This window comes from Centruroides vittatus, unplaced genomic scaffold (assembly GCF_030686945.1).
Source record: "Centruroides vittatus isolate TY-2023 unplaced genomic scaffold, ASM3068694v2 contig_150, whole genome shotgun sequence".
NCBI lineage: Eukaryota > Metazoa > Arthropoda > Arachnida > Scorpiones > Buthidae > Centruroides > Centruroides vittatus.
Genome location: NW_027120928.1, coordinates 1,991,997 through 2,013,308, shown reverse-complemented (window position 1 = coordinate 2,013,308; position 21,312 = coordinate 1,991,997). Strand labels below are relative to the sequence as shown.

The following is a 21,312-nucleotide window of genomic DNA, read 5'->3' as shown; positions in this document are numbered from 1 at the left end:
GAATAGTATCATCACTAAAAAATAGTAATTTAATAGATACTTTTAATGTTATAAATAATTTTTCACTGTAAATAGACATCAGGTTATAATTTATCTATGTTTAGCAAAAGTTTATAAAAATTTTATTACTTTTAAACAATTGTCTTAATTATAAAATCCTGACAACTTAAATACGATTTTATTTGAATGTATCTACGAAATCGGCATGGAAACATTTCCAACTTTGGCATTTTTCATTGTTTTTTCGTATGTTTGCCGTTGACCTGATATATTTAATACTTTTTTCTTTCGATCTGTTTTATGAAATTACGTGTGAAAAGTAAATAAAACATAAAATTTCTGTCAAATTTAATCAAATTGAATTCTGTATTAGTCAAGAAACCAACTTGACCTCATCCGTCAAAAATTTAATATCAGAACGGTTGTTGCAAAATCTTGTCTTCGTTCTCTTAGATCTTCAACATCGCGCACTATTAAGATTTTTAGTTTTTACGCCTATCTTTTATCGAAATTAATATAGGTTTCTGTGCCAAGAACTGGTGGTAACAAAGAGCATTCGTGTTAGAATAATTTTTTAAGATTTTCAGACCTTTATCTTGTTTTCATTTAAGCTTAATAAAATGAGAATTTCTACAAAAATATTAATATAAAAAAAAACAAATAGAAAACATATATTCTAATAAGTAATTGATTTTTATCTCTTTTATATTTTAGTAATAATTTATTATACTTGAGTACATTGAGATAATTTACATGGCTCAGTTTTTTACAGGGAGATTCTTTGGGGTTACATTTTCGAAAAAATTCTTGTAAAATATATATATATAGAATTTTTCATTAAATTTTATCTGATATTAAAGCTTCCTTACAGGCATATCAACCTAAGTCCTCCAATATCTTTGTTCCGAAGTTCAGAGAATCCGTAGATTCGCTTGAACAATAGAACGTGACAGTTTTCTGAAGTAGAACAGCTCATTCATTACGAGACACGTCTTCTTTATCAAAGACAATATTTATCATTTGGATTGAGCAAGGAAAATATTATTTCCGGGGTTTTCTCATTTGTGATGTTTTTAACCCAAACTTTTATTTTAAAATAACTCAAATAACGTTAATAAAGTTTTATAAAAGTTCAAAAAAATTATGATTTCTGATAATTTGTGTTTAAGTCTATAGGACAATTTATATTATCTGAATAAACGTATAGTTATATAAATTTCAAATTAATTAGTTAAAAATAATAATGATAAAAGAAAAATTATCTAAGATCACCGATATTTAGCCAATTTATAACGTGATAAATAAACGTTTACAATATAATTAGGCCAGGGAGAAACCTTGAAGTTTACTTAGTTTCTTTCTCCGTCTGCAATTATAGGTAGTTTTATTATATTATATTCTAAAGTTAACGAACTGGTAGCCTTTGAAAATATTTATAGATATACTATTTAGCATAATTGAAACATTCAATGATACGCATACAAATCTGTAGATAGTGAAAAAGAAAATAAGTCACACTTCGATGCTTTTCGTTTGATGAACATACGGTATAACACGTGATTTATCCAAGTTTTATTCTTTTTCCAGATGAAAATATACTCACTGGCAGACTGACCTGTTTTAGAAGAAATAAGAAAGTAGATTCAGATGGGATTTAAGGTAAGTGATCTTATTAACACAGTGCCTTGTATTCGAAGGTATTAATTAGACTATTTTTCTTTATTCTAAATTTGAGTTTGTAATAGTTAAATGATACAGCATCGTGAAGTTCATTGAAACTAAAATTTAACATTAAATTGAAAGGTATTTAATATTTTTCAAAAAATCACATTAAAATAAAGTGACACACAAAAATTATCAATACTGCTGTTTATTATTTATTTACCAAAATTTATTATTATTATTATTATTAGTTTTCTTTTTGATGAAATTAAAGCATGAAATTTTATATATTTATTACTTTCAATAGAAAACTTTCGAAATTTTCGTGTTATTTTAATAAAATTTGAATGTAGTTTTTAAATTTTTATTTATAATTTGAGAATTATTTATTACAGAAACGTGTAATCCAAAAACTTTTAAGAATCAATACATATACTTTTCAATAACTGTTCATACATTTCTATTTATCTCTATTTTTGATATTGTTGATCATTTTTGAAAAATTTTCGAGAAATCTCAGAAATATTTAATTCAAAATATCTAGAAAATAGTAATAACATCTGTCTTCGAACTACAAAAACTTTGATATTTTAATGTTGTAAAGATTGAAAATCATTAAGTAATACGCCTACTAACGTAGCTATATATTTTAATTACACCTATTTTTTTATTCATAAAAACGTTTATTTTAATGTACCATAAATTAAATTAATATTATATATTATAATATTATTAAAAATAAATTAATATTTTAAAACATACGTGATTTTATCTCTCACTAAATTAGCATTTTTAATGACATAAAAGCAGATTTTAATAATTGCGCATGTTTTTCTCAAACTTAATAGATGTATAAATATAGATAGAACTATAATAATGTATTGAATATTTACTGTGAAAGTATTCTTTATAAATCTCTATTTATTTTTTAAAATTATTAAAAATTCAAATATAATTTTGAATCCACAAAATACTACGTGTGAAATTTTTAAGGGGAAAAGAGGATACTAAAATTAAATAAAGAAAAAAAACTTTTATAAACATATATAAAAAGTTAAACTTGTATTTTAGTTTAAAATTTACAAGTTCATTTAAATATTTTTTACTGTATGAATATTTATTAGTTTAAATTGTAAAAGTATTATTCAACAATTACGTAAGATGGAAATATAAAATAAAATATTTCAAAGCTTTTTATTAGAAAATATAATTTAACTAAACAGCATAAATTTAGATTTCCTGTAGAGTTTTGTTGAAGATTGGATATATTGGATTATAATTGGTTTAGCTTTCCGTTAACAATATCGAATTGGATGTTATTTCTTCATTTTAAAATGATATTTAGCGAACTAATAGCTCTATATATGTATATATAATAATTCTCGACATTGTATTTAATCGTCATTATTTAATATCAATTATAATATAGTCTTCTAATAAATTATTATAGTTTTTTATATCAAATACTTAATCTCTATTTACGTTCCTTCACACAATGCGTGCATTTTCGTTATGGGAAGAAATGAAGAGAAGACGAGATAAGGATAAAAATGATTTCTCCATTTAAATGATATAAAAAGTTGAAATGAGTTCCTTGTACTACTGAGAAATTTTTAAAGTTCTTTGACTTTCCTCACTGAATTTTGATGGTGACGTATTTATTTATTTCCTTACGCCGATTGATACGCTCTCACATCTGGATCATAGCAAATGGATTGCAATAACACCAAATAATAAATAAAAATGCAGTCGAGTATAAAAATTCTTATATCAGCGAGCGCTCAGTTTAAATAAATTTCGTTTATTTGGATTATATCAATAAACAAAATAAAAAATACATATATGTAAATAAGCAATTTATATATTTTAAATATAGTTTTAATTTACATTTTTAAGAATTCTGTTGGAATTTAAGTTTTTTAAAAATAAATATCTCTACAATAATATAAAATATTTATTGCATTTTGTGTAATAAATATTTTATTTATGTAAAGAGGAATTTTTAAATTCTGACAAAATTCATAAAAATGTATTGTAATATATTCCATAACGTGCTTTTTACGTACTTTTCTTCGTAAGAAAAATCCATTTTGATACTGTAAAAAGATATTATTTATAATGTTCTTTTAATAATAATTAATAAATCTTTGATACAATTATTTAAGCATGGAAAGTTGGACTCATCGGAGGAGCATATGAATGCACGCCCTACTAACTGTTACAGTTAATTAACGCTCTTTGTAGAGAAACTTTTCCTATTAACTACTGAGTAGGTCAGTAACCTCTCGCAACCATCGCGAATCCCAGAGAGATTCATTTATATTTTATTTGTATAAATTTCAGTTTTAAATTCTAAAATAATAATGGGCATATCGGAGAAAATATCAACGTTCATCTTGAATTCGATATAATACAATGAAAAGATGTTTCGATGAATTAATATAGCTTACTTTTTATAACAGATTATACTCTTTTATTTTTTTCCCATATTGAATGCTATATTAAATCATTAAGGTGATGTCAAAATGAATTTAAAAATCAAAATATTTCAGATATGCAATTTAAATTAATAATTGCATAATATTTATTTTTTTAAAGAAAATCAACTGTTAAAATTAGAATAAAATTTTAAAATATATTTTAGATATCGCATAGGAAATTCTTCAGAATATGAAGAACTATACGCGATTTTGAAAATTTTAATACATCTCTTTTACAAAAATCGTCTCGTCGTCTCGTTTTTTATGTATCAACACGTTGACACGCCATTAGAAATGCGCTTAAATATTGTCATTTTTATTAAGAGCTACTAAATTAACTATTTATCACCTAAATAATATTTAATTATAGTGATTAACAATTTAATTATATTGACCAAATCACTGGACTAGATTATACTTTTAGTTTCCATGATTCTAAAATACTGTTTTAGAATCAAGTTTTAAATGTAATTCAGTAGGTTCACGCAAAAGATCGATTTATATTAAAAAATACACGAGTTTCCTTTTGTTTTTCCTCATTCATTTTACTGATTCACGCAAAAAAATAAATAAATAAATAAATAAATTCTCATTTCTTCAGTGATTCGTGCAAATGATTAAGTTATGCTTTTAAAAAATTGCCATATACATTATTATATTTTAAAATGTGCCAAATAGTGACACGAATCAGTGGCCCAACAAGAAAAAATCAAGGAGATTGCTTAGACTATTACTTACTTTTGTTAAGTTAATAAAAATAATGTAATCAGAAGTGTCGCAAAATTTTTTTAATAAGAGTTTAGATCATGTTCTGAAAGATCAAGTAACTTCATGCGCGAATGTTAGTCATCAAATACAATGGAGCGAATGATTCGCTTACCCATGCCAGTGTCCTTGATATTCTACAATACTTCTCACAGAATGTATAGGCCAATACTTTTATTTCCAAAACATGATACATTATTCAAAGCATCGTGACACGCTCACAACTTATCTGAATAATAGATAGTAGCAATGTTTTCTTTAATCATCGTATATTACGTGTTTTGGATTATTTTCAATTATTCTTTAATGTAAGAGTATGCTTATTATTAAATAACCTTGAAATAATTCCAAATTCATAAATAATTTTAAAATTATTTAATAATGTGTACTAAATTCATTGAATTATCATGACTAATATTTTAGTTATTTTGTTTTGAAAGACAAGCAAAAAATTATAGTATTGTATATAGAATTTTTCCTGTAAAGTAATTTTTCTCTTCAAAAATATACGCTGTTTTCCTTAAAAGTAGAGGAAATTACTGAAATGTTCTTAAGAAATAAATACGGAATATTTTGCTAATGATGAATTTAATATTTTAATGAAGTCATTTCACTTAATTAAGATTTATTATATATACACTTATACAAATGCTGTAAATTTATAATAACGATTGGCCAAGTGAACGTTTACTTCACATATCTTGGCCTGACAATGCACAGTACTCGGGTGGGGCTCTAGAAGTTTTATGAATTTCGAGAGCCCTGTTTTGGTAATGCACAGTGACCTTGACAAAGATTCGTCAAATAATCCCTTCCCTTCGCTAAGTAAATAGACTGATCCCTGCGAAAGCGCACTTTTTACAGCCTAGCCAAGATTCATGAAACGAGAATTGTACAGGAGAATTTCGACTTCGTTACGACTATTTTCCCCTGTACGAAAAGATTTTGAAAATCGCTATTTATGAAATATTTTATAATATTTTTCTTTCAATATGTCTTTCTTAAGTATATAAATGACTAGAGAAATATAAATTTTGTAGAGAACTCAACAATGTATTTAAAATATTGGTAATGATATTGATAAACTGTATATTTTTATTTTCCAAAAAACTAGAATTGAAATAGGGCAATTTTATTTTCTTATAAATTACAAATTTTTACAATTATTTATTATAAAGAGAAACATTTATTGCTTATTACTTGAAATAAAAACTAATATTTGAATAGTCATTACTGATTTAGATGATAAATAAAAATTAAAGCAGTTTCATTATTAATATATTTCTAATTTTTAATTTAGGAAAAAATTATTTTCATCAGTGGTTGTTGGTCATGTTTAATTGGATTTATTATTTTAGGTAAGTATTTTTTTTTAATATAAAGCCCAATGAAAATCAGTTTTTATTATTTATATAAGTTTATAAGCAATACATTATGTTTTGTTTATTGAAGACATAAGTATATAAATTAATAAAATCTAGATATCGATATAAATTATCGTAATGTTTTAGTCAAATAAATGATAATTATGGCACTAGTTTCTGTCGATCAAAGCGTAAAAAGAACAATAAAATGAAGTACCGATGATTACGTAATGTATGATTATGTTAAGTTCCGCAACTTCACTCGAGACAATGAGATTGCTGACATTAAAGAAAATTAGGATATGTTGAAGTATCAAATTTTCTTTTTTTTTCTAATTGTGCAATTTTAGACTAAATATAACTATAAATTTTATATTTTAATGACAATTTTATTGCTTTTCCTCGCAAATTTTAAGATTTATGACTTGTCATTATATTTATTATAAATATTAAAAACTTATTTACTATTCGTTAAATAAAATTCGTGGTTGTTTTTACAGGTTGAATTACGTGAAAACTTTTATAAGTTTATTTGAAATTTTATCATTAATCGAATTTTATTATATATGCTAATTATCAATTTATTTACATAAGAAACATTTTGCAGAAAATTATTATATAAGCCTAATAAGTTTATGTGAATAAAATAGAAATTAAAAATCTTTATCAGTATAGGTCATAAATGTAAGTTAAGAATTTAAAAAGAATAATGAATGTAATAGTTACGTATTGTTTTAATATAAAATAATTTTTGCGTTCTTTTATCTTATGGAACAGATTATTAATCCAATCGCGAGGAAATGTATTTATACAAACTATAATGTTAATTCACGCCATCAATTTATAAAGATTCGAAACACAAACTGTAATTCCTACAAATTAATGCTATCGATGACAATATATATTACAAAATTTTACAACTTTCTTGTCTACTTGTTAATAAGTAGCAAATTTGAATTTGACTATAGAATTTAATAAGATCTAAAAGCTTCTGGGGAATACATTTGTATCGTCTTTGCAATTTTAAATCTAAGTTTCTTATCACGATGATTTTTGATACACTATTATTCCTATCTATAATTTAATTTAACTTTTTGCTAACATACAATTTTTAATAAGAAAATTATGAATTTATTTACATAATATAATTATTGAGATTAGGTATGAATTGTAAATTAATTTTACACCTCATGTATTACATGATATCGTACAGCATATAATAAAAGATTACAATTAAATTTCTATGAGATTTCTATGATTTATTTTCCAAATACTGTAATATTTAGTGTTATAAGTCCTTCTCCGCAAGTTTTTATTTCAGTCTCAAACATATTTAGTTATTGTATTACTAAGCACTTAAAATCCTGAAAGGTCAATCCAAGAATCGATCGTCGAATCTTCTTCGTTTGATGTTTAACTATCCGCTATAATTTGCTTAAAAAACAAGTTCAGAAGTAACATTTAACAGGTAGATTCCTTTAAACTTTTTTATTATTTGATTAAATTATTTATAGTCAGCGGCCTTGATCGAATTTTTTAACCTACTATTTATGCATCAGTGTATAGCTATTGTTTCGTTAAAAAAACATTTTTTTTAGTACCGCTTGATCTATTAATGATAGAATATATATTTCAAATTACGAATAACGCAATGGCAGTGTGCTATTATACTAATAGATCGATTGTATATGTGTACGAGCACATCGTAATTACATATAGCCTGTGTATATGAAATATTTTATGAAAACTATAAATTCTTATGACTTTTGATTAATCATTGGCATTATTATTTTGACTTCCATTGCTCACTGTCATAAATATAATGCTCTCTATTAAATTCTATAACTTTCCTAATGCTAAACATAATGCATATTTTCGTTTTGTGGTAGTCTCTGGAACATATTTTTCTGTATAATTAATTTCCCCGTGATCATTTTTCATAAAATTACTAATTTTAAAACATTTCAATTGTTTAACTATGAATTAATATAAATGCAGAAGAAAGTTAATTATAAACATAATTATAAACATGGCATTTAAATGATTAAATAAAATGTTATAAAAACCAAACTTACGTTTTAATTTACTAATAATTACTTTTATAGGAATATTTCGAAATAATTTATTTAGTAAATACAAAACTTTTTAGTTCAATAATAATTTGTCAATTTAATGAAATGAAACTATTTGATACGATAACAACAAATAAAGATAAAATTTATATTCGTGTAATATTTATTAACCTTGAATGGTTTAACTCAAATAAAATAATTTTCGAAACAAAATGACTTTAATAAAAATATAAAAATAAAATAATATGGAATGTACTTTTAAAAAGTTGCAAGTCCGGATGTGTTCAGATGTAATCTTTTAATATCTTATTTAATGTGTGAACTTGTCGACTATTCAACTGTACTTGGGTGAATAACATCATCAAGGTTAGTCACGTCTTTATTATAATGATATAGAGTAACTTCCTTTAAGGATTACAAAGATTCATCGCTCTAAGGTAGAGAAAATCTTGCTGAATCATTCTCCTCCGGACGTTCTCCTTGACCAACTTTCTTACTTGATCTACGTAACTTTTCTTTCAGTGAAATTTTATCTACAGGCCTACAGCAAATTCACAAATTTAAGGAAAAATATTTAAGTGTTAATTTTTCTTTAATGCTTTGTTTTAGAAACTTATTTGTTTTAATAAAAACAAAGTAATGACGAATCAACATTCCATTAATACATAAATAATAATTTATGAATTTTGACTAAAAACAAGATATAAACAATAATACTTCAAAGTTTATGTATTCTTCTATTGTCGATTCATTTATTATACCTAGCAACAAATAAATATTGTATGCGAATACAATAATAAATTGTATTCACATACAATATTTATTATATATATTATAATTATATGTACCATTTATATATATATATGTATTTTTTATATATATTATATGTATTTATGTATTTATATATTATATATTATATGTATTTATATGTTTTTATTTATATTATATGTATTAATTATATGTATTTTTTATATATATATTATAATTATATGTACCATTTATTTTTATATTCAGAAATATATTATAAATGTATAATGCTGATTAAAGTATATTTTAATAAAATTAATTAAAAATTTTGCACAGGAATATCAATAAATCTTCCAAGCAAAAGGGTTAAAATATTTCTAAGCACGTATTTTTACTAAATAAAAATTCCAGTTTTACTTTTATAATTTTAATTTAATACAAACCAAGCATAGATCTCTCAATGTGAATATTTTACGTGTTTGAAACAGTATAACCAGTTTCTCTTACCCTCCCTTCCAGTTTATTGTTATTAAAAAGTAATGCATTTTATACTATCGTTGTTGGAGAAACATCGAGAATCTCCCTCTCTGATATTAAGATTCTTGTACAGTATTGTGGAAACTTTTATCAAACTAGTTATTTATTTATTTGTTTGTTTTAAAACGTAATATATAGTAATTAGTATAAAAGCATAGTTTATAAGTCAGAATAAAATCTACCACAAAATCTAAATCTAGTAGAACCAACCCGCACAATTTACTTTATTTTTGTTCTAATTCCATAGATTTAAAATTCTGCATCAGTGTGGATTATTAGAATAATGATTTTAAAATATATTGATATTAAAGCATATGGTTTGTTGCTTCTGTTATAAAAAATTTATTTAAAATGCTAAAACAAGAACTAATCAAAGTTTTAATTAAGTATTCGAGTTTCGGATACTTTAAAAGTATTGGCCAAAAATTAAATTAATATCGATTATTTCAATACATTAAGAAATTATTTATATAGAACTCAAATTACATATATACGTGTAAATAAAATACCGTCGTTTAGCTGTTTTTAATGTGAATTTATCTTGCATTTGAAATGCCCAATAATTGGGACTTTAAAAAATAACTAAATAATTATTTTTATGAATACAGGTAAGATAAATAACTAACTGAATAAAATTATATTGTATGTTAAATTCTATACGAATTCTTCTTGCATATTAATTTGGGTAGGCGAGCAACCGGATCATCATTATTATTCTACAGTGTCATCTAGTATAATTTGTTCTCAATTTTAACATTTAACAGTTACAACTGAAATTGCACAGAAAAAAAAGAAAGGTAAAAACAAGCAGGAGAATACTAAGAAATGATATATCGATAAGATTCTGTTAAACAATTCAGTCAATTATTTTGCAATTTTCTGATAAATCAGTAATTACTGCCTATAATTAAGTTTGTCGAGTTTTCCTGTAATAAAAATTCTTTGATAGCTAGACGGATATACTTTTAATCTTTGAAACATTTGAAAATCTTATAAATTGAACTTTACTGTGTTTTTAAATCATAGAATTGTTCTGTAAGGAATCTTTTTAAAATCTTATTTTAGATATTTCTTCCGAATGAAAAATTTTCAATTTTATAATATGCATAATCACTTTATCACATTTATAACATTACATTAATGTATTTTATAAACATTCTAAGCACATAATAAATAGTTAAAGATGCGGCTATCATCATTTATAAAAGTAAAGCTTAAATTTTTTTAAGAATTAAATATTAAAGTTCGGTTGATTCTTAGTTAAAAATAAATTATTATTATTTTTCTTCTAGTTTGAAAATATTCATCGCTATTTTTAAAACTTAAAGCCTTTCGCTAAGCTTATTAAATTATTAATTTTTTGAAGTAATATATGGATATTCAGGTTTAGCCTATATGATAGTTTGCGAACTTTGATCCTACAATAAAATACAGGTTTTGACAAATGATTTTGCCTTCTATTATGGCAAAAGTCAGCTTAAAAAATGTAAAGTTTTCGAGGTCGTTACTCCAGGTTAGAGATCAAGGATAAACTATAGATTTTATTATTATTATTTTTTTTCATATAGAATAAATCATTCCAGTTTAATTGAACATAATTGACAATAAAATCGCATTCAAATATTATAATTAGACATTTTGAAATAGGTTTTGTTTGAAATTTTAAACGTAGGATAACTATTAAATAGATATAATTTGTTAAAGGATGGCCCGTGGGGTAAAGCAAATACTGTATAACAAACGATAAAATTCAATACAAAGGTAAACGATAGATGGCGCTGCAAATCGGAAACAAAGTTACTGTAAAATTATTAATACTTTACTTCCCCAGATGTGTTTAAATAAAATCTATTTAAGTACCATAATGCCGCCTACCTTAGAAAATAATTTATGAAATTTTTCTATCAAGCGAGAAGATATGAAAGTCTCCAAATGCATAAAAGAGCAAGATTGCATTTAAAAAAAAAAAATTAAATTTAAAACGTTTCATAAAATAACGTTCCTCTATTTGAAAGAACGACATATATCAAAAGGTGTTCATGAATGAAGACTAGTAGTAGATCATTTGTATGTACCTGTACAGTACGTGGAAACATAATAGAGTTAGGGTATACTACTACTATATTCGATTTTATGTTTAAATAAATAAATATATAACTAACTTTAGTTAGAATCTGTTACATCGTGTTTTTAAGTTTATTCTATCAAATTTGTAAGTTTGTACGTAATTCGTTATTACTTTTGTTCTATATATTATCAGCGAATATTATGATTTATCCTAGAAGACTTTTTCTAATTTTTCAAAAATAATAAGATAAATGTTTTATAAAATTTTTAGTCGAAATTAAATCAAAACTTGAAATAAAATATCACCAATATCTTTAATTCAAGAACATGTGTTACATTAGATTTCTTTTATAGGAATTTTGCTCGGTGGACAGAATTGGCAAGAAACATACGGAACGGTAGTGACCCAATATGGAGTTATGCCTCCTCGATCGATCGATGCTAACTTAACAATTTATATCGGTCTTCAAGATGTCACTATTATTACAAAAGGTGAGGTATTAAAACCTTAAAAATTATTCTAAGCTAGAATGATAGTATGATGAATATCAATATTCATGGTTTACTAAACTATAGCGTTTTATGAAAGAAAATAACTTTAGTTGTTACTATTCACATGTAAACATTTTGTTTTATTATTTTTAGAACAACATTACAATATACTAATGAAAGAAAATATTCGCATACTGGAATATTTAAGAATATGTTGCATGTTTATTATATTGTATGTTGAATATGTTGATATTTTTATTATATAAATATTTTAGATATATTACATTTATTATGTGATGATGACGTGTGATAACACATTGTCATTTCTGTAAAGATACATATTACTGTATTATTTAGTAAATAAAAATAAATTACAGTAACCTAATAAAGTCTATTTGAGCATTGACAGTTTTGAAATGTTACATTTTTACCTCATTTTCTAAATATCTTATTAGTTATTATTGATACTTTACAGTATCCTTCATTTTTAAAACGTATATTATGCTTGAAATTTTTAAAATTTTATTTTCTATGATGTTTTTTAGGTTTTCTCGAAGGAGAAAAAACTGAAATTGAGAGTAAAGAATTCTTCTCATGGAGAAATGGTGATATACTTTTTGAATTTATGTTAATAAGATTTTATTTAATAATCACTAAACAAAATACGGATGTTTTAGATGCATTTACAAAATTTATTATTTATAAAAGAAGTAGATAAATAATTCCTGTAATCATTTTATTTTGTAAGTTAAATTTAAAGAATATCGGCAATTTATTTATTATTATGTAAATGTGAAAAATTTCAGCCGAAGACGTTTAAGCGGCCATCATTTCGCTTCATCGTGGTAAATGATGATTTCATGACGTTTTTCTGATAAATTGTAGCTATGACCTTAATTTTATTCAAATTTATTCAAAATTATTTAATTCGTATCATTATGGAACATGAAAAAGCCGTTATTTTGTTTCGTTAAAGCTAGAGTTCTGGATTCAAATTTTTACCCTAGATGTGATCTGAATTTAAAAGAAACAAGTCATATACTCGTATTTACGTTACGAGGCCAGTACAGTTTTTACTTGTACTTTTAACGAAATAAATGAATCTATTTAAATAATCTGTATTGGTAATGAATATACATTATATATATATACACATTGTAATAGAGAATAGTCATAAAATTTTATTAATTTATGTTATGCAAAAACCAAACATATCGTTTTTATATATTATAAAATGTACACATGCACACAACACACACAAAGTTTGTTTAACGTATACTTTATGAATTTATTAATAGAAATAAAAAATCGAGTGGTGTTATAGCTATAAAAATATATGAATTTATAAGTAGGCGTACCTAAAGAATAACAGACGTGATTGAAATATCACCTATGTTATTCTTTAGGTACTGTACCCCACTTACAAATATCAGATAAACTTTAAAAAAAAAAAAAAAAAATTAATTATTATACTGAATGTTGTCATTCAGAAAGTTCTTTTCTGTTTTTGAAGATAAGAATTTCATAGTTAAAATTAGAATTTAATGTTTATCATGTTTGTGTTTAAAAAAGAAATGTATTTGATTAATCTTAAATTCACAGTAGTTCTTAAAAATTGCGAATTTATTAATTTAATTATAGCATAATGCAATTAGCACAACACATAAACATCTATATACAAATAAAGTATATCATAATAGAAAATAAGATAAATATTTATACAGTTTATAAATGAAATGGATATAAAAGTTATTCATTAAAAAGGTCCAACAGATGAGCCCGCTAACTTTCGACCAATATCGCTGTTACCTGTAGTTCGGAAAATTTTTACATCAATTTTGTCTAATAGATTGGGTATTTGGTTAAGAGAGCGGAATTTGATTCAACCAGTGCAATTCGCTTTCCAACCTCGGAAGAGTACTTTGAGCAATATTCTGATTCTTCACTCCATTATTTATAGACAACTTTCAAAGAAAAGACAACATTTACTTGCAGCCTTCATAGAGTACGAAAAAGCCTTTGACAGTGTTGTTTTGAAGATTTTGTTATCCAAATTAAAGATGCTTGGCATCTCTGATAAGTTTACTGATATAATTCAATGTTTATTTTCAGGACTGAAAGCAAGGATTTCCACTAGTACTGGGTTTACTGATGTTTTTTCGTTAGAAAAGGGTTTACCCCGGGGTGATTCTTTAAGTCCGTTATTGTTTATTTGCTACGTTAATGATATGGTACGAGTTTTTGATGATTTAAGCAAAAATTCCATTTCTCTGGGTGATTACGAAGTACATTTACTCCAATTTGCTGACGATACAGTAGTGTTATCCACTACCCCGATCTATTTACAAAGAAAATTGGACAGGTTATATAATTATTTTCTACTTTGGGTTTACGTATTAATTTATTCAAGTCGAAAATAATGATTTTTAGACACGCTGGAAGGCTGAGAAAAGCCGATAAGTTTTTCTTAAATGGAAGAGGAATCAGTATTGTTAACGAAGTTATATATTTGGGGATTCGTTTCTCAGCTACTGGCTCGTTCCAAAATTACATATCTTACGTGAAAGGCAAAGCATTTTCTAAAATAAATGTTGTAATAGATATTTTGAGATGGGTTAAGAACAGTCACATGGTTTTGTGTAAGAAACTTGCAGCTTCTCTATTTACTTCGAGTTGGTCTTACGGTCTGCCCTTTTGGGGGCCTTTTTGTTTTGAAGACATTGACTCTATAGAACTGATGTTCTTTCGCGTCTTTTTAGCCTTGAGAGGTCGATCCCATCGTATGCAATTAGATCTGAATTGGGCTTTGACTTCCCTCGGAAACGTTTTGTTAAATTAACCTTAAATTTTCTGAGGAACGTAATCTCTTACCATCATCCTTGGAATGTGAGGCTTATTCTACCTTGAAGAAGTTTTCATCGACCAGATCACTGAAATATAGTTGGTTCACTAAACTGGAGAGTCTATTTAATAGGATAGGTATCTCACTCTCCTTAATAGATTCATTCCCAGAAGTTTTGAAATATTATACAAATACAATTCTACAAGAGTTTGACAACCTTTTCTCGACAGAAGAAAGTGACAGGGTTCTTAAGACTAAGTACCATCCATGGTACCCAGAAATATTAGATAACAATCGATGTTTTTACATTTATTATCAGCAGTTACCGTTTATTATTTAAAAAAAAAAAAAAAAAAAACGATCATTCAGATTCGGCTAAATAAGTTTCGTTTAACATGGAAACATTTGTGTATTGATCTACGTTCTCCAGATACGTGTCCGTATTGTAAGAAAGGAAACGCGAATATTAATCACTACATGTTTGACTGTGAGGATCTTGAATATTTGCGTTTATCAACACTTTCTAATAATAATCTCTGTATTAATAATGTTGTTTGTAAAGATCTAGCAGATAGAATTCATGGACTATTCTCCATCAACGACTCAGTCGAGTCCATTTGGTGTAAATACAATTTATTAACTAAAGTGATTAATGTAACCCAAGGGCGTCGCCAGCCAATGGGCCAGGGGGGCAAGATGATATAAATTGATAGAGGATATGAATTGTATGTAGGTAAAATAAAAACGATTCATAAATTTTAAGAAGCTTAAGAAGATTATTTTAATTAAAACATAATCTTCTTGGGTTTTTCGCGCGGGAATTATAAATCGGGCAATAAATGACTTAGCATTTAAATAATTTTTTTCGCATGTCTAGGGAGGGGCAACTGCCCCTCTGCCCCCCCCCCTCTGGCGTAATTATTTGATGTAACCCCTCCTCCTAAAAATTAATTTTATGTAGAGTTTTTCAAATAAATAAATAAATGAAATGGATATTTTTGAATTATTACTACAACAATATTTCAGATAATTTTTTATTACTAGATAGATGTAATAATTGAATTAATTTCTTTTTATATTATATATATAATATGTATAATTTAAATATGAAAAAATATAACAACAATATATAAATATGTTGTTATTTAAAATTATTTAAATATTAAATTTACGTAAATACACACATACTGTTGTTTAAGTATTATTCAGTTTTTTCATAACAGTAACTATACAGGTATACCTCGTCTTACGTCGGAAATTGGTTCCAGGAGAGGCGACGTAAGTCGAATTTACTTGTGTAGTTACGACGTAAGTCGTAGTTTCGACTTATGTCGAACTAAACGTCAATAATGAGCACTTAAAGAACGCTAAATAAGACAACACAGAAACAGATGTTTTCACGTTTCGTTCTCTAGGATTTATGATGATTATGTTAACATTTACTGTAACTGTACATATTTTAATATGATTTTATGTGCTTTTAACGCTTTTCTAGTGATATTACGACTTCAATGTTTTTGGCGAACGGATTTAAAGTCGAATAAACTGACTTAAACTTGATTTTTATTTTTCCATATACTTTTCTGACAAACGACGTATAATCGGGAACGACGTAACTCGAGGTATACCTGTATTCCGAAGTTTTTAGTAGTCAAAATTTAATTTATTTTTGAGATTAATTATAGATAATAAGAATTAGGCCTATTCAGTTAATTTTGTGTTAATGACTTTTTGTTTTGTGTTGTTTCGTGAATTTTCTTAGTAGAACTAAGCAGAAAAATATGCAAAATATTTGTTTTTTACATTTAATTTGTTTTTCATAACTTATAATAAACAGGTTAGCGTATGATTGTAATAATAGCAAACAATACTCCTATTTATTTATGCCGTACGAGGGACGTTCTGTTATGGTTAATATTAATTTAAAATAGAAATTTTCGAAACATTCTTTAAGTTAGTCGAGTTATTTTACATTTTGGACAATCGCATGTTTTTATCACATATGATTTTCACTAGCTGTGTTTGTACTGTTTTGTTATTTAATGCCTTCTTTTATAATACAGTAATATAAATTTTCCAATGGAATTTTACATAATTTTTAATATTATAAAATTTATTTATAATTTAAGCTGGAAAGTTGACAGAATATATATATATATATATATATATATATTTTACAAATCTCAAGAAAATTTAAACAAGAAATTTGTAGGTCTTATTCAAATATTACAATGTTATACTGTTTTATTTTACAGCTTACATGAAAGATTATCTACGTAATGGACTACAAAAGGGTTTACCTTATCCTATACTTTCTATATTGGAATATTTAAATGAAGATCATGGATGGGGAGCCAGATTATGTCTCATTGGCAGATTAGTGTCTGCGGGATTATGGTACTGTACATAATTGCTAATTTTGTTATATCATTTTAATTTATAATCTATAGTAATGCGGTGCTACCTTATAATTATAGGATAAGTTTAGCAATTGGATTGTTATCGGCAATATTTGTTCAAGTACAAGAGAAATGGTTAATGGGCACTTCATTAGCTCTTACAGGATTTACTATTATATCGTCTTGCCTTATCTATTATTTTAATTTACTGAAAACACCTGTTATTATATATATATCGGGAAAACCTATGCCATTAATAAGAGGTTGGATATTTTACTTTACATTAAACTTAGGTAAGTAATAATTAATTCGATTAATATAACCTAATCGAAAATGTGTTATAAATTTAAAAAATTAGTTTAATCTTTTAACTGTAGAAAGACGTTATTTTTTTCATTATTGTTTTTATCAATAAATCATATACATACATAATGTCTTTTTATTATACTATTGCTTAATACTTTAATATTGATTAACAATATAGTGTGGCCAAAAAGTCGCTTGCCAAATAAGGGTAATCACTGTTCTCATTGTTTCAGGTGCGGAAGTAATCATGCTGAACCCTGAACTACGAGTGGAACTTGTTTTATTGTGTGGGAACCTCAAATTAATCTGTAGTGGAAACAATCGCAGAACAATATGGGAAGCTGCACAGGAATGACATCGTCGCCACCCAGACCCTCCGGAGCGTTCATATCAAGTTGTTGGCAATATCCTAGTGAGATTTTTAAAAATATTCAAGTGTCCTGAATGAAAACAAGCTCCGCTCGCTGTTCAGGGGTCAGCACGATTACTTCCGGTTGTTATAGCACCTGAAACTGTAAGAACAGTGATTTGGCAAGCGACTGGCCACACTTTATAATGACTTTTTATAATATATGTTAAGTATATTGAGTAGACTATCTAATTAAATGCAAATTTTACTTTATATCTAAAGAAGTAATCAAAATATTTACAGAAATTAGAATATCAAAAATATATATTTAAATTTTCAAAACTAAAAACGGGATTTTATAAACACTTTAAAGATATAAATAAAGCAATAAAAATTGGAATACATTTGATTTAAACTTAAAAGATTTGAGTTGTTTTAATTGGAAATGTATTTTAAATTATAAAATATATATAATAAAGTAAAATTAAATATGAATATAAATTATAAATATGAAAGTATTAAATAAATAAAGTTAATAAATAGATCTAACTTATGTAATTATGTGATATTAAAAATAAATGAACTGTGAAATTTTAAATAATTTAGAATATTTACTTTAAATTTTAGGTGTTGTGTGTGTGATCTTAAGTACATCGACTTTATTGGTTTTGTCATTGGATACCTTAGAGACGCCTATTCAATTTATATGTAAAATATACTTCAAGGTATCCACGCTCTTCCGAAAGCACGTACCTCATTTACAAGCGATCACTTAATGCATTTATAGAAAATCATCATTTTGAATATCATCCAACAACTCGTCAAGATGCGCTGTGTCATCTGCAATTCATAATAAAACCTAGTCGATTTTTTAATTTATCCGATTGATTGCATTTGTAAAATATTTGTACACGTGATTTCATAATCTTCATTATATATAAATAAATTTACTGAAAATATATCTAATAACTGATTAAATATAATCTTTATGAATTAGTCGCGCAATCCAATAGACTTAGGTTTCATCTTATAACGCTTATAACATCTAATTTATAATGTCTTTGAAACAGTTAAACGTAATTAAAATTTGATTTAATTAATTTTAAAAATGTTAGATACAGAATTATTAGTAGAGCTAGAGAAAATATATGCAGTTAGTTCCAAGAAACTGTAGATATTTTTCTTAACGTAATGCATTCTATGTAAGAACCTTGTAGATTGCTAAGGTATTGGCGCCACCCTTAGTAACTAGTTTGCTATGTGGAAACATTCCCAGTAGGTAGCGTATACAATTAAAACATGTACAATTGAAACCAATAACGTTGCTCTCCCCTGTGCTGTCAGAATGTTCGTTTTAAGTGTTAATGCTGATACGATGTAATCTTTCCTTATTCGAAAAATCGAAATAAGGTGACTTAATAACTTTCTTTGTTTTAATCACTATTTTCTTAAGAAACTATGTTCATTAATGAATAAGTTGGCATACATATATAGGACTTTTTCACTCGCTCTATTTTCAAAATTCTTTGTGATATTATGCTGGGTAATGGCACAACAGTAATAAGGATTACCCTATGCACATTCACTCTGATTTATGTTATATGTAAGAGTTAAAAATTCTTTTCAGATGCTCCTGCAGAAGTTTGCGCTGGAAGTTTAACTTTAATGTGACTGTGAGTTATACTTATTCCTCGCCAGTGGTCATTTCAAATAGTGATAATCGCAATAAGCAACAGTTGACTACTTCGACTGGGACCTAAATAAATATTGAAAAACTTGCATTACTTTTCTAAAATTTACTGCGATTGTTAGATAATTTTGTACTATAGATCAGTGGTGTGCCGTACATGAAGCTGCGGAAGCACCGCTTCCTTTGTATTTTCTAAAATATAAATATATATTGTGCGATTATTTTAACGTACTTTGAATTAATTAAATCTTGTTGTTTAATCGATGAACTTACAGTTTTGCAATAATAAATTACTAAAATAGTATTTTTAGAAGCAATAATGATTTTAGGACAAAATAATAGTCCAAAATAGGTAAAGTAGGAAGGCCAAGATGGGTCTACCTCTAGGGAATTCGGGATCGAATTCTAGGAATTTTTCATGGGTTATCTGTTACAGATACATCAGGCTCGTTCCTCATTATCTGGCCGCCCTCACTATAGGTCTGGCCAAGCCCACGAAAAATAGAATCTTAGTCCAAGGAATCCCTTAGTGCACTCAAAATGGAAAAAAATTAAAAATGAAAAAAAGGGGGTAAAGTTAATGATATCGTGAGTATTTGTCATATGATGAATAGAACAACTAATAACGCTCTTTTTATTTAAAAGTTTATTTCTATGAAAATTAAGAAATCGTTATCTCTTAGCTTCAGTCAATAACAGTGGCATGCCGTCATTGGAAGCGATGGAAGCGCCGATTCCACCTTCCAATGACCTTCCCTTGTATTTTATAAAATATAAATTTTCATATTTTAACGTACTTCGCGTTAATTAAAATTAATATTTTATTATAACTGCATTATGTATTTTTTACAAATTTCTATACTACGTGTGAAAAAAACGATAAGATTGCTATTGTATATTCGAATAATTCGGTGGCGGAAGGAGTGTCGAAACCGGGTCAGTTTCCAATCAGCCATATTATATAGGCATTGGCACATGCGGTTTACAGAGCACCAACCTCACCCGGTTTAGCCGGTAGAAGCGACACACGCATAAAGCATCTAATTTTATATCCCGGACCGTTTGTGGGCTGTTAGCCGCCCGCCTGCTAGATATTCGGCTGCCCTCGCCCGATTATGCGAATCACGAGTAGACTAGATCAACGGCGGGCAACCCCCGGCCCGCGGGCCAGCTACGGCTCGCGAAAAGTTTCTATCCGGCCCGTGAGATCTTTAATAGATTATTAAATTGGTTATTTTTCCAATTCTTTGTAATTTTCGAAAACGATAAGAGAAATAAATGTAGTAATTAACTTTTTATTTATTTATTTCATATTTGCAGACTAAAACAATTACGAGTTACAAGAAGGCGTCAATTAACTACTACGGCCCGCGGAAAAAACGTAAAATTTATTCTGGCCCGTGTTATAAAAAAGGTTGCTCACCCTAGACTAGATTTATGACTTAACCCAACCGATAGGAATTTACTGGCATGTTTTTATGATAGTTCTGTATAGTTGACAGGAGTTTTAAAAAAATCCATTAAAATATTTGATATATTT

The 21,312-nt window shown here is 26.4% G+C and overlaps 1 protein-coding gene across 5 annotated transcripts in view; it reads left to right on the top strand.

The window, feature by feature from the left end:
* The window catches only part of LOC136968660 (dual oxidase maturation factor 1-like), a 36,161-nt gene extending 17,118 nt beyond the window's left edge, over positions 1-19,043 (top strand). For all 5 annotated transcript variants that reach the window (XM_067262659.1, XM_067262658.1, XM_067262660.1 and 2 more), the window contains 7 exons: positions 1,588-1,659; positions 6,208-6,265; positions 12,049-12,186; positions 12,732-12,791; positions 17,284-17,425; positions 17,506-17,720; positions 18,710-19,043. In XM_067262659.1, coding sequence (XP_067118760.1) covers positions 1,648-1,659; positions 6,208-6,265; positions 12,049-12,186; positions 12,732-12,791; positions 17,284-17,425; positions 17,506-17,720; positions 18,710-18,858 — 774 coding nt within the window. In that variant the 5' untranslated portion in view covers positions 1,588-1,647 and the 3' untranslated portion in view covers positions 18,859-19,043. The remainder of the gene's footprint in view (positions 1-1,587; positions 1,660-6,207; positions 6,266-12,048; positions 12,187-12,731; positions 12,792-17,283; positions 17,426-17,505; positions 17,721-18,709) is intronic.
* Positions 19,044-21,312: the final 2,269 nt, after the last annotated feature.